Genomic DNA, 14,413 nt, shown 5'->3' with positions numbered 1-14,413 from the left:
GTTGATAACCCCGATTATCTAGCATGTGATCATGCCATCCAATTTTTGGCCAGTGCACAAGATCTATTCATTTGGGTTGACTCTATTTCCTCCTAATAAGCATGCACCTCTTCTTGAAAATTTAAGAGCTAACAAGGTATCATCAATCACTTTGACCCTTTTCACTCCAAGTATCTAGTGTGAGATTTTCTTCGTGTCCGCCTGACATGTGCACTAGACATTCCCTCTCTCACGCGACCACTGCCAATGGAAGTATGATGTTCTGCTTTGAGAATCATTGAATACTTCTTTGTATCTCAAATGCCCGTTGTTACACTTTTTTTCACCTCACACGCCCTCAATAAATGAACAAACCAAAATGTATTTACTAATGCCGAAAAAAGAAAGGAAAAATCTTTAGTGGACCATAGATTGATTTGTATTGTTCACTTTCAAGAGCACTTTTTTTTTTTTTTTTAAGATTTAAGGGAAGTGATCATACCAAGCACTCAAATGATTTAAGCAAAATTCGTTTCTTGGGAGAAGGACCAAATTAACTAATTGAAGCTTCGCAAGAGTCCATACAGCCAAATTAATTAGTGTAGTTATCAATTATAACAACAGTGGAAGTTCCTAAGGGGGTGATATTTGTCCCTCTTCATCATTCCGTTTCCTTCTAATACTATACAATATTTCTCAACCAATCAATTCCTTTATAGCAAGTGATGGGAAAAATTGTCCAAAAATTCCTAAACCTATTGCACATTTGCCAATTCAATCATAAACCTTTTAATTTTGTAAATTCAGTCCTAAATATTTTCACTTTTTGCCAATTAAGTCCATTCAGCCAATTTTAGCTAGAATTCCCTAATGTGGATGCCGATGGTGCCATGTGGGACGGTCGGTACTGACATGAACAATTTTTAATAATATATATTTTATAATTTTTTTCTTTTTTCTTTCTTTTCTTTTTTGCTTTTTTCTTCACGGTTGGGCTTGCTAGCTTCAACGAGGCTTGCCCTTGCCCAAGCGAGACTCAATGAAGTTCGGCCTCGCCCAGGCCAGGGCGGCCTCGCAAGGCAAAGGCAATGCTGAGCAAGGCCGCTTAACATGGGCAAGGGCTGGCCTTGCTAGACTTGGCGAGAGGAGCCCTCACCCTTGCTTAGGCCAAATTTGGTGAGAGCTAGTCTAGCTTGGCCTGGGCGAGGCCGACCCTCACTAGGCCTTGCCTAGTCGGAACTTACTTGTGGCCGGCCATGAACTAAAGGAAGAAGAAAGGGGAAAAGAAAGCAAAAGATCAGAAAAAATAAAACAAAATGTATAAATGTTTTAAAAAAAATATTAAATATTATTAAAAATTGTCAATGCCAGAGCCGACCTTGCTATGTGGCACCACCAGCATCTATGTCAGCAAATTTCAACTAAAATTAATCAGATGGACTCAATGATAAAAAGTAAAAAGATTTATTACTAAATTGGCAAAATTAAAATGTTTAAGACTTAAGAAAAGAGCAATAGGTTTAGGAATTTGTGGAAAATTTTCCCACAAGTGGTATGTTGATAAAGCTAATGTTTTGTTGCCCTGTATTGTTTGCCTTTGTCCAATGGTCATTTGCAATTATTTATCCAGGCAAATTGAACAAAACCATGTGATGAATTCCATCCTCATAATTTCCTCCTAGTATTATTCGTTTCTCAACTAATCAATTTCTTAATTGCAAGTCGTTCATTAATGAAAACGGAGTATGAGTATCTATGTTGAGAGAGAGAGAGAGAGAGAGAGAGAGAGAGAGAGAGAGAGAGAGAGAGAGAGAGAGAGAGAGATTGAATATTGTAAAAATTACCTCGCACTGACGAATGGAATAGTTAAATTAAAGAATCAACAGTCTAGGCAAATTAGTATTTATGGGCCGAACTGACAAAATTAAAAATATTACAAAATTCAATCCATCATAGTTTTAAAAAAAAAAATAGGGGAGAAGCAACGCTGACTGTGATAAACAAAAATTTTGGTTAACTGACCGTTAATTGATTTTCACTCACAAAAGAATATTTAATTCAATTAATAATAGACATAAAATGTGAAGAGAAAAGATGAGAGAGAAAAAAAAAACAAGATGGGTTAGCGATTGACCTTTTTTTATAATAAAATGATATTTTGATCTATTAATAATAAAAGGTGTGTATTAAGCTAAATAAAAGACGGAAATAGCCTCATCTTTATTTCTGTTTAATATGAAGTACTAGTATTTAAAAACTTTTAATCGATACGATATTGTCGTGAATTTCCGACATTTAGAGATATAGTCTTTTGAAAAATTCTCTTTTTATTTTTTGGGGACATGGCATCTGCCGTTCGCTAAGAATTGTCCGTAATCCCTCACATAGAAAATATTAAGTGGTCCTGAATCTCCACATCAGCCACTTTTCCATCTCTCCAAAACGCTTCCTGAAGAGCTCATTGTCTTCGTTAAGCATCAAGTTTATGGGGAAGAGGAGACAAAACGCAAAATCACCCACTCCCACGGCCTCCCTTCATTGCTTTCCCACTCCTTCTCATCCTCCTCCAACTTCGAGTTCACCATCCCTCCCTCCTAGGCGTGACCGATTCCTGATCCGGTCTGCTTCTACTTAAAAATCGAGAACCAGATCGGGAGAACTAATTCCCAATTTTTAGGACCAGGAACTGGTCAATCCCATGGAACCGATTACTTAGAAAAAAAATTAAAAGAATTAAGAAAAATACAGAAATTGTTATTATTTTTAAATTTTATTACTATTTTAAGAAATTAAAAAATATATTTTTTAGAAAAAAGGGGTTAGTCCAGTCCGGTCCGGTTCTCCCCCGAAAACGGGAACCGGACCGACAATCCCCATTAAGAGGTAGCCAGTTTAAAAAATTGTCTTCTAATTAATGGGAGACATGCCATTTGCGGTGCGCTAAGAAATGTTTGTAATCCCTCATGTAGAAAATACTGAATGGTCCTGAACCTCCACGTCAGCCACGTTTCATCTCTTTAAAACGCTCACCAAACCCAAGCTCATCGGCTTCATCAAGGATCAACCATGGGGGAAGAGAAGAGACAAAACCCTGAATCACCCACTCCCACACCCTCCCTTCGTCGCCTTCCCACTCCTTCTCGTCCTCCACCCTCTGCATCGCCGACGAGCTCTTCTACAAGGGCCAGCTCCTCCCCCACCAGCTCTCCCCCCGCCTCTTCATGGTCTGTATCTTCCTCGCCTCCTCTTCCACCTCCGACTCCGCCACCACCTCCTCCGACCAGACCTGGCTGAAGGACGCCGACAATCCAGATCTGGATCTGGAGAACTCTAGATACGGACAGCAGCCCGTCGCCGGGCTCGGCTGCTAGTTGTTGGGGCTGGGACGGGTGGCAAAGGTCCCCAACTTCTTGTTCGCCATTAATGGAGTTTCGATATTGGACGATGGAATAGACGGGACAGAAATATGAAAAGTGGGCCTACTCAGTCACGGGATGAGGTCCAGGAGCACCCAATATTTTCTATTCAAATCCAGATAGTGGCTGTTAGCCTGTTACAAACATACAAACACGTACCAGCCGTCAAATGTTATTTGTTCACTATTTTTAAAAAAGAACAAATTGCTTTCCTGCAAAATCGTGAAAATGAAAAAAAAAATGTTTTAAGCTTTAAATTATTGAGAGATGGTTCTAAACAATTCTAACCATCAATACTTAAAAGAATCGCCAATATGCATGTTGTATTGTTTCTCCTCATGCTTTGGATTCAAAACGGAGCACGGTTTAGCTTTCTCTCAGAAACACTCAGAGAGCGTGAAATTGTGATGGTGACTGCAAAATTTGTTTGAGCCCTCGAAGAGTCATCCCCATTTTCAAAAAACGTAAGGCAAAGAAAACACGGACAACAGAAAATAATAAATGAAAGAAATTTAGCACACTACTGCACGCGGTTGATCAGGAACGTGTTGTTCGTTTGTCCTCGTAAGAATATCTGCAAATCGTCCATGTAGACCAGTAACGTGTTATTTGGGTGCACCGAGTGCAATAATTGTACGTTTTTCTTTTTTTTGCATGCGCTGTGCCGCTTCTCTCTCTCTCTCTCTCTCTCTCTCTCTCTCTCTCTCTCTCTCTCTCTCGTCGTGGGTTTTGTTTCGTCGTTCACATTGTTTTATCACTATGCTCTTCCTTTCTTTTTATACATCGCGAGTGATTAGTTCTGTTCTCTGTTCAGTTTCCTTGGCACAGATTTATTTAAGCAATTAATCATAGGGGTGCAACAACAAAAGAAACAAAAGAGAGGGAAAGGAATTTCTAGACATTAAAGAATAAATTATGGCGGAATTGGCTTCCTCCGTTGCATCGAATCTTGTGTCAAAACTAGGTGAGTACCTGTTTGCTCCCATCGGACGCCAATTTGGATACGTGTTGTGCTACAAGAGTTACATCCAGGATCTCAAAAATGGAGTCGAGAAGCTGGAGAACGCGAGGGAAAGGGTGCAGCGCTCCGTCGATGGAGCCATGTATGGTGGAAACTCTATACACACTGATATTAATAAATGGTTGGATAGCGTGAAGAATAAGGCTAATGAAGCACAAAATTTGTTAACACAACATGAAAGTGCAAAAACTGCTTGCTTCCATGGGTGGCTTCCCAACCCAATGGTGCGCCATCCAATTGGCAGGAAGGTGAAGAAAATGACTCGAGTCATTCGGGAACTCTATGATGAAACTGCAAATGTTAACTTCCAGAAGGTCTCCTATGAGAATCATCCAAAAAGAATTGTTACTGCTACCACTTCCGCTGCAAGATCTGTTGACAAGAAAGAAGATGTCTTGGAGTCGAGGGCTTCAATCACAGAGGATGTAATAAATGCTATCACTGATGACAAGATTTTTGTGGTTGGGGTGTATGGACTAGGTGGGGTTGGCAAGTCCAAGCTTTTGGAGGATGTTGAAAGGCGAGTTAAGAAAGAGAAGTTGTTCGATATGGTTGCCATGGCAAATGTATCATGCAATCCAGATTTAAAAACAATCCAAGGAGAAATTGCTGACGCACTAGGCCTAAATCTAATGAATGTCGAAACTGCTCGTGGGAGAGCTGATCGTTTGCGTGAAAGGTTAGAGTGTGATTGTGAAAAAAAAATTCTCATAATTTTAGATAATTTATGGAGGAAGCTAGAGTTGAAAGATGTTGGAATTCCTTGTGGCGACGATAATAAAGTAAGAGGCTGCAAGCTATTGCTATCATCTAGAAAAGGAGAAGTTTTACGCATTGACATGGTCTCTGATCGAGAATTCCAACTCAAGGAGTTAGACAATAGGGAAGGAAGAAGACTTTTTGAAAGGATATTGGGGAACAAAGTTTACGATCCTGATTTTAGATTTATGGTAGATGGAGTAGTCAAGAATTGCGGAGGGTTGCCACTTTTTATTATTTCGTTGGCAAAAAGGTTGAGGAGCGGAAATTTGGCTGCATGGAGGAATGCTTTGACTATAGAAGGATCTGATTTTAAATCACTAGTGGAACTGAACTACAAAGACTTAAAAGACGAGAGGATCCAATCGTTGTTCTTGGTTTGTACTCTACGCCAAGGGAGAATGGGGAATATCTTGTTCTATTGCTTGGGTTTGGGTTTATATAACAATTTCAGCAAGACCATCGAAGATGCTAGAGATAGGTTGAGCATGGATCTAGATTGTCTGCGCGACTCTTCTTTGTTACTAGATAGTGATGCTTCTAGCAGAAAAAAAAAAGATAGCAATCATATAGTAAAAGTCAGAATGCATGACATAGTCGCTGATGTGGCCAACTCTATTGCTTCAACAGAATGGAAGGCCTTGGTCGGGAGGGAGGATTGTGGGTTTAAAAAATGGTCAAAGGCTGAGCTTAGAGAATGCATTGCGATATTATTCCCTAATGCTGGCATTGATGAGCTTCCTGAAAAATTAGATTGCCCAAACTTGAGGATATTTCTGTTGTACGAAGAATTCTCATCTCTCAAAGTTCCCGAGTCATTTTTTGAATCTATGCAGAAGCTCCAAGTCTTGGAATTAGAAGAAATATCTATCACCTCTCTCCCTTCGTCGATTGAGTTCCTTGAGAACCTCAAGTCGCTTAGTCTTGCTTATTGCGATCTCGAGGATGTGACTCTTCTTGGAAAGTTGAAAGCATTGCAGATTCTACATCTCTTAGGATCGACAATCGCTCGGCTGCCTAAAGAAATAGGTGAACTAACAGAATTGAGAATTTTGAACTTAAAAAGTTGCACTAGGCTCAAAGTTATCGAACCTGGCGTGCTCGGAAGCTTGGTTAATTTAGAAGAACTGTTTATGGCCGACAGTTTTGATCGGTGGGAGGCTGAAGATGAAGCACCGCGAAGAAACGCCAGCCTGACTGAGTTAAAGAACATGAATAAGTTGAGCACTTTGGACATTGCCATTCCTCATTCTGCCGATCTCCCAAGAGACTTGCCGTTTGGGAAACTGAACAAGCATAAAATCCAAATTGGGGGCTTTTGGGATTGGTCGGTTGAATATAAAGAATCTAGAACTTTAAAGCTCAAGCTGGATTTGGGCAATCTTCTTTTCGATGAGTGGGTGCAAAGATGTTTGCAGAGAACACAACATCTCCACTTGGATGGATTGCAAGATGGCAATGATAGTATTCACGATTTATGCATTGAAGGATTCCAGGAATTGAAATATCTTCACGTGCAAAATAGCCCCTCATTTCATTATGTTGTTCACCCCACGAACAATGTCCAGTGCACTGCATTTACGAGATTGGTATCTTTGTTTCTTGAGAATCTGGGCAAATTTGAGAAGATTTGTGGCAGCTGTCTTGCCCTAGAATCTTTCAGCAAATTAAAGATTGTGAAAGTGGACAACTGTAGTGAAATGAAACATCTGTTTCCTTCGTCCATGATGAGATTATCATCCCAGCTTGAAGAGATTGAAATAAGCAGGTGCCACTTAATGCAGCAAATTGTTGCAGATGTCGAGGTTGACAAAGATGAAATATATGACCCCAATGTGAAGTCCTGTAATTTGCATAGGCTGATATTACGAAACTTGCCAAAGATGACAAGCTTCTACAAAACCGCAAACCTCTCAGTTGATTTCTTTGACGGGCAACAGGTATATAATTTGTTGTTTAGATTTTATGCATGGATTTTAAATGTGAGAGTATAATAGGACGGAGAAAAAATTGGATAAAGAATCGGTTTTTGAGATTTAGATTTCCAGGAAGTGCTATGTGATATGTGAATATATTAAAACATTTAGACAGTAGTTAATTGGATCTCTTTATTTGTGTAATGTTATCAACATAGTTAAAGAAGCACCATGCAATTTATATGTTTTTCAAATAATCTGGAACCTTATTATTGCTTAATGGTAAAATCGAATATGTATACACAAACATTTATGGATATATTCATAAGTTGAGGAAGTATATACGACCTTTACAATTTTTATGAACTCTATTTGATAATGATTGGACATATGTAGAGTCCTATTATATCTGATTGATTAAAGTGAAAGAAATAACTAAAAAAAAAATTCAATAGGTCAATTTAACTACACTGACTATGAGTCAAATAACGTCCAGATCAATTACTTATAATTTTGCAGTCACAATCGTAAGTACATCAGCACTAGTGTAGTTGAGACAATGAAGTTGCTTTTTTCCCCCAATGATTGTAAAGAGTTGTGGTGGGTGAATGCACCATTGTGGAATTGTGTTTCTACACAAAGTTCCGTTAAATAATTCTTTTTTATACTCCTATTTGTTAGATGAGGGAACTATTATGTGACTACAGATGAAAAATCAAATATAATATCTGGTAGGTCAGATTGCTTTTGTTACCTTGGTACATTAATGAGATTTTAGTTGGATAATTAATTAATTTTTTTTTTTTTTTGGTTCTAAGAAGCTATGGACCTTTCGTGGTGATAAAATCTATCACAAATCTTTATTCTAACCACTTTTCTAATGTTGCTAGTAAAATTTTCATGTGCCTGCACATGATTAAACTTCTTCTTCTTTTTTAAATATTCCTGGAAAGTATTAATTAGAAACACATCTAGCTTTCATTTGTGCACTATCGCTTTGATTTAACAATTCCTTTAACTGTTTTGTCAGAAAAAAGTTAAAATGGAAACCCTTCTTTAAATTATTTTTTAAGATTATGTTTATCACGTGAGCCAAAAAGCAGAAGCATGATCGAGTAAAATCATTTGTTGAATTAAGTATTTCATTTTCTTTGCTACATAAATAAAATTTGCCATATAATTTTGCTATTTGATAAGGAAGCGCATCTTAAGTCCTTATATGGGTAAATTAAATCCTTCAATGAAATTGACTCCGATGCCCATATGTTGCTGTTCGCTCAATTAGATCCTTTTACGGCCAACCATGGATCTCGCAGTGATGAACCTTCTTTTCTATTTTGTTTTTAATTTACTTTCGGCAAATGTAGCATATATTCCGCATTACATCTATGATAGAAAATAATGGATCCTGTAGTGCTGTGCATGGGGACGACAAAATCTTTTAAATGCTTTAGTATTTCTTTTATAATTTGCAATAACTTTTTGCTTTCAATCTTTCGATACGAGGATTTTCTTTAAAATACTTTGGAAAATATGGCAGGCTCAAATTGCATCTGCAAATCAACTAAAAGTATAGTTTTTGTCTGTATGTCAATTTAGTTCATGACTATTCGATAGGAAATAATTCGTTTGACTTATTATATATAATCACTGTCAGTGACTAAAAAATTAATTAAGCCTATGCCATGAAATTAAAAAATTTAGGTAAAAAGCACAAAATCGTACGTTGAATAACCTCAACAATTCAAGGACTTTAAATTCTCTCTTATTATTATATATTCAGCAAAGTCCAGATACATGATAGCTAAATAAGAAGTGTAAAGTTGATAAATTCTAAAGAAGAATGAGATAAAATTCAAAAATCAATACTCCGCTCTTTCTTCCATTATATTTGAATATATTGAATGAGATTATTTCTTTTATTTTTATATCACACACAACTCGTTTATCTAATTATGAGCATTACTATGAGATAATCAGTTATTCACCCCTATTCACCCCTTTGCAGCTAATAAAGCTACAGAATTTGGAAGCCATAACCATTGAAAAATGTCAATTAATAAGGGAAGTATTCGACCTTGAAGGACTAACAAGCAGTGGGGAAGTCGAGATTCTATCACGATTGAGAGAATTAACCTTGATTGACTTGCCAAGTTTGGAAAGCATATGGAATAAAAATCCACGAAGAGCATTGTGTTTTCGAAACTTAAAGGCACTAAAGGTGCAAAAGTGTGAGAACCTGAGATTTCTTTTTTCTTCTTCCATGGCTAAAGCACTCGTGCAGATAAAAGAAATTGAAATAGCAAATTGTGTACTCATGGAGGAAATTATGTATGTGCAAAAAGAAGAATTAGAGGAAGCTACAACCACCGACACTTTTGAGTTTCCTTTGTTAACCTCCTTGTCTCTTGAGGAATTGCCTAATCTCAAGACATTCTCTTGTGGAAAGTATCGTATCCACTATCCACCCTTAACAAGACTGACAATAACCGGCTGCCCCAAAATGATGACATTTACGTCATTCGAATTCGAAGGAAGGCAACATTCGATGATAGTTGATACAGGTTTACAACAAGCATTTGGTTGTATCAACTCTGACTTGCCCTTGCTTGGCTTCTTCAATGAAAAGGTAAGCATCTATAGTATTTTTATGTAGATCATTCTTCCAGTTCTAGTCAGCGAAGCAACTTATTAGATACTAGATCATTATCATGTACCATAAGATTGGCACTTCATGGTGGAGAAACTAACTCGCTGCTGGTCATTCCCAAAGTTGTCCCCCGAATTTCAGCATAATAAAATTCTATACCAAAAATTTCAGCCATTCTACGTATACGATATTTTTACGCAGGTTCTTTTTCCAAGCTTGGAGGAATTGAAGCTTTCTTCCATGTGCCAATTAAAGAGGATATGGCACAATCAGCTCCACGGACCGTCCTTCTGCAAACTTTCATCCCTCACTGTTGAACTTTGTGAAAATTTGTCACGTGTTTTTCCGTCAAGTTCAATGGATATGTTGCAGAGCTTGAATAAAATTAAGGTAGTCGGATGTCCCTCCTTGGAAGCATTATTTGAACCAATAAGTCCCAACGGTGAGAAAAGGCAAAAGCTAGTTCCTAGTTTGATGGAAGTGAACGTGAGTGGTTGTCATAGTTTGTCATATCTCTTCTCAAGTGCCATGGCCAAAACTCTTCATGAGCTTGTAGTGCTTGATGTTTCTTGTTGCAATAATCTACGGGGCATAATTGCGATGGAAGAAGGAAAAGGGAAAACAGTAGAGACATTCAAATTCCCTCATTTAACCAAACTAAAGCTTGATGATCTTAAGAGTTTGATGTGCTTTAGTCCAGAGACTTGTGCTGGTGATGGATTACATCCTCTATTTGATGAGAAGGTATGCCGATTTATCTGATATGTTATTTTTCTATGTTTTTAGTGCTTTGACCCTAAGTTGTTAAGCTTACTTTTCGTTTATCTCTGTGCATTTATAGCTGGCATTTCCAAAGTTAGAAGAGCTACATGTTGAGGGTGTTCAACATAAAGAAATATGGAACGATAAAATCCATGCGGAATCCTTTTGTCGTCTAAAGGTCCTTGAGGTGAAACAGTGTCACAACATAATGAATGTGATTCCGTCGTCCATGTGGAAGAGGCTACTTAACTGTATGGAGTTCTTGACAGTTGTAAATTGTCGACGCCTAAGAAACCTTTTTACAATGTCTATGGCAAAAAGCCTAGGACAACTCCAATATCTGGGTCTCAGTGGTTGTGGAGAGATGGAGCACATTGTTGCAGAAGAAGAGGAGAAACCTGAAGGAGCAGTCGGCAAAATTGTATTTCCTCGACTTGTCACTCTACATCTTCACGACATGCCAAAAGTCAGAGGTTTCTGTGAAGGGAAGCATATTTCAGAGTGGCCCTCCTTGGAAGAGTTTATTGTTCAAGATTGTAAAGCTGTGAAGGTGATTTTTGGAGATGCCGATTGTAGAAAGTTAGAGGGAAGTGTCCAAACACATCAACCGTTTTTACTCGTCGAAAAGGTTTGCACTCATTCTTCTCTAATGGCGTATCTAGTTTGTTGTCTTGATGATTTGAGCTAAGACAATGCAAGGATTTGTTGGGTCACTCATGATTATTTATCATTTTCTTTTACAAACCTTTGACCTCAAATAAGAAACATCTCAAAGCTACTTCTTTAATATAAACACATAGAAATGTATGTCAAATTTTTTTCATAAGATTCAAAAACTTCATATTCTTTTCTTTCCTTTTCAAGTCTTACACTAAATTTAGTAATTATGGAAAATTGTAGGATTCTACCTTATCCGCTTGATTAAAGCGAAAAAATAGAACTTAAAAAAATTCTGGTGCATGTAACTCAGTGACTCTGTGAAATAACATCTAGGTCAATTGATTACAGAAAATTATTTTGCAACTTTCATCTTAAGTACATTAATGCTAGGGTAATTGAGACGATTAAGTTGCTGTTTTTTTCTTTCCAATAATTGTAAAAATCCGGGGTAGGTGAATGGACCTCAGTGGAAATGTGGTTCTACACAAAGTTCCATCATACAAAATTTTCTATAGTCTTATATTTGAGTTGATGGAACTATTGTATGACAACGTAATGAAAATTCAAATGTAATGTTCGATAGGCAAATATGTGTTTTTTGCCCTTAGTAAATTGAGATGTTAGTGGAATAATTAAATTTTTTGTTCTGATTTGTGTGAGCTATGGACCTTTTGTAGTGATCAAATCTACCACAGATCTTCATTCTAACAATTTTTCTGATAATCCAGGTAGAATTTATGTGCGACACATTTTTAGATTTATTGTTTTTGTAATATCTATTGCTTGAAAGTATCAAGTAGAAACACATCTAGCATTAATTTGTGCATTGGAATTAACAAATGTTATTACTATTCCGTTAGTATAATAAAAAAGTGGAACCCCATTACTACCTATTTTTTAAAATTATGTTTATCTAGTGACCCAAACCACAAAAGCATGATGCTGGACTGGAATCATCATCGAATGAAGCAATTCTTTTTCTTGGCTACATGACTAAAAATTTCTACTTTTTGCATAAACTAACTTTTTTATGATGAGAAAGCGTATCTTAGGACCTCATATTTTAAAACTAAATCATTTGCTGAAATTGACTTTGATGACCATACGGCGCTGTTATGACCAATTCATGGATGTTATGGCCACCAATGGATCTTATGGAGATGAACCGTTTCTCTAACATTTGGTCGATGTGGCATCTATTCCGCTTTACGTCAATATCATAAAATATTGGATCTTATAGCGCTATGCATGGGGACATTAAGATCTTAATACAACTTTAGTATTTGTCTCATAAATTTATAATAACTTTTTACTTTCACTCTCTCGACAAGAGATTTTTTTTTTTTTTTTTTGGAACGGTTTGGAAAAAATGCAAGGCTCGTTTACACCTAAATATCAACTAAAAGTGTACTCTTTTTTTTTTTTTCTAGTTTATCAATTTAGTTCATAACAATTTTGGAGATGATTATTAAGATTGTTTTTAACACTTTCATTTGAGATATTATATCAGACCACATCAAAAATCAATTGAGCCTGTGCCAAGAATTTTTAAAATTTAGGCAGATTGCACAAAATGTGAGGGTAAATTCAATAAACTCAATAATTCATCCACATTAATATGCGTATAATAAAGACCAAACACATAATAGGTAAATGATAAATGTAAAGTAAATAATTTTATGGAAGGATAAGGGAAAATTTCAAATCACTACTCCGCTTTATCTCCCATTATCTTTAGATCTATCATGTGAGAATATTTCGTCTGTTATTATTTCACATGCAATTCGTATTCATAATTTCTTGTTAGCAGCATTGTTATGAGATATGCGGTGTCATTCATCCCTTGCAGATAATAAAGCTTCAGAATTTGGAAGTTATAACAGTTGATAGATGTCAGTTAATACAAGAAGTATTTGACCTTGAAGAACTGACGACTAGTGGGGATGTCGAGATTCTATGGCAATTGACTATATTAACCTTGAGTGACTTGCCAAGTTTGGAACGCATATGGAACAAGAATCCAAAAAGAGCGTTGTGTTTCCGAAACTTAAAGGAACTAAAGGTGCAAAAGTGTGAGAACCTGAGGTTTCTTTTTTCTTCTTCCATGGCTAAAGCACTCGTGCAGATAAAAGAAATCGAAATAGCGAGTTGTGTACTCATGGAGGAAATTATGTATATGCAAAAAGAAGAATTAGAGGAAGCTACAACCACCGACACTTTTGAGTTTCCTTTGTTAACCTCCTTGTCTCTTGAGGAATTGCCTAATCTCAAGACATTCTCTTGTGGAAAGTATCGTATCCACTGTCCATCCTTAACAAGACTGACAATAACCGGCTGCCCCAAAATGATGACATTTACTTCATTCGAATTCGAAGGAAGGCAAACATTCGATGAAAGTTGATACAGGTTTACAACAAGCGTTTGGTTGTATCAACTCTGACTTGTCCTTGCCTGGCTTCTTCAATGAAAAGGTAAGCATCTATAGTATTTTTATGTAGATCATTCTTCCAGTTCTAGTCAGCGAAGCAACTTATTAGATACTAGATCATTATCATGTACCATAAGATTGGCACTTCATGGTGGAGAAACTAACTCGCTGCTGGTCATTCCCAAAGTTGTCCCCCAAATTTCAGCATAATAAAATTCTATACCAAAAATTTCAGCCATTCTACGTATACGATATTTTTACGCAGGTTCTTTTTCCAAGCTTGGAGGAATTGAAGCTTTCTTCCATGTGCCAATTAAAGAGGATATGGCACAATCAGCTCCACGGACCGTCCTTCTGCAAACTTTCATCCCTCACTGTTGAACTTTGTGAAAATTTGTCACGTGTTTTTCCGTCAAGTTCAATGGATATGTTGCGGAGCTTGAATAAAATTAAGGTAGTCGGATGTCCCCTCCTTGGAAGAATTATTTGAACCAATAAGTCCCAACGGTGAGAAAAGGCAAAAGCCAGTTCCTAGTTTGATGGAAGTGAACGTGAGTGGTTGTCATAGTTTGCCATATCTCTTCTCAAGTGCCATGGCCAAAACTCTTCATGAGCTTGTAGTGCTTGATGTTTCTTGTTGCAATAATCTACGGGGCATAATTGCGATGGAAGAAGGAAAAGGGAAAACAGTAGAGACATTCAAATTCCCTCATTTAACCAAACTCAAGCTTGATGATCTTAAGAGCTTCATGTGCTTTAGTCCAGAGACTTGTGCTGGTGATGGATTACATCCTCTATTTGATGAGAAGGTATGCCGATTTA

At 37.1% G+C, this 14,413-nt stretch overlaps 1 protein-coding gene across 1 annotated transcript; it reads left to right on the top strand.

Annotated features, from left to right (window-relative positions):
• Nucleotides 1-4,310: 4,310 nt before the first annotated feature.
• On the top strand, nucleotides 4,311-14,081 carry LOC139881724 (uncharacterized). The gene is made up of 7 exons (XM_071866148.1): nucleotides 4,311-7,115; nucleotides 9,100-9,720; nucleotides 9,943-10,485; nucleotides 10,583-11,131; nucleotides 13,013-13,466; nucleotides 13,570-13,634; nucleotides 13,857-14,081. Exons 1-7 carry the CDS (start codon nucleotides 4,311-4,313, stop codon nucleotides 14,079-14,081), a joined length of 5,262 nt encoding a protein of 1,753 aa, XP_071722249.1.
• Nucleotides 14,082-14,413: the final 332 nt, after the last annotated feature.

This window comes from Rutidosis leptorrhynchoides, unplaced genomic scaffold (genome assembly GCF_046630445.1).
Source record: "Rutidosis leptorrhynchoides isolate AG116_Rl617_1_P2 unplaced genomic scaffold, CSIRO_AGI_Rlap_v1 contig187, whole genome shotgun sequence".
In the NCBI taxonomy this organism is placed as follows: domain Eukaryota; kingdom Viridiplantae; phylum Streptophyta; class Magnoliopsida; order Asterales; family Asteraceae; genus Rutidosis; species Rutidosis leptorrhynchoides.
The sequence above is the reverse complement of the archived record's forward strand: the minus strand, read 5'-3'. Positions and strand labels throughout refer to the sequence as shown.

What these genes read in the sequence shown, in the direction of transcription:
- LOC139881724 (XM_071866148.1), top strand. Translation starts at nt 4,311, where the DNA reads ATGGCGGAATTGGCTTCCTCCGTTGCATCGAATCTTGTGTCAAAACTA. An exon ending in ATCCTCTATTTGATGAGAAG is followed by an intron (nt 10,486 to 10,582) that starts GTATGCCGATTT and finishes GTGCATTTATAG; the next exon opens with CTGGCATTTCCAAAGTTAGA. An exon ending in CGTTTTTACTCGTCGAAAAG is followed by an intron (nt 11,132 to 13,012) that starts GTTTGCACTCAT and finishes CATCCCTTGCAG; the next exon opens with ATAATAAAGCTTCAGAATTT.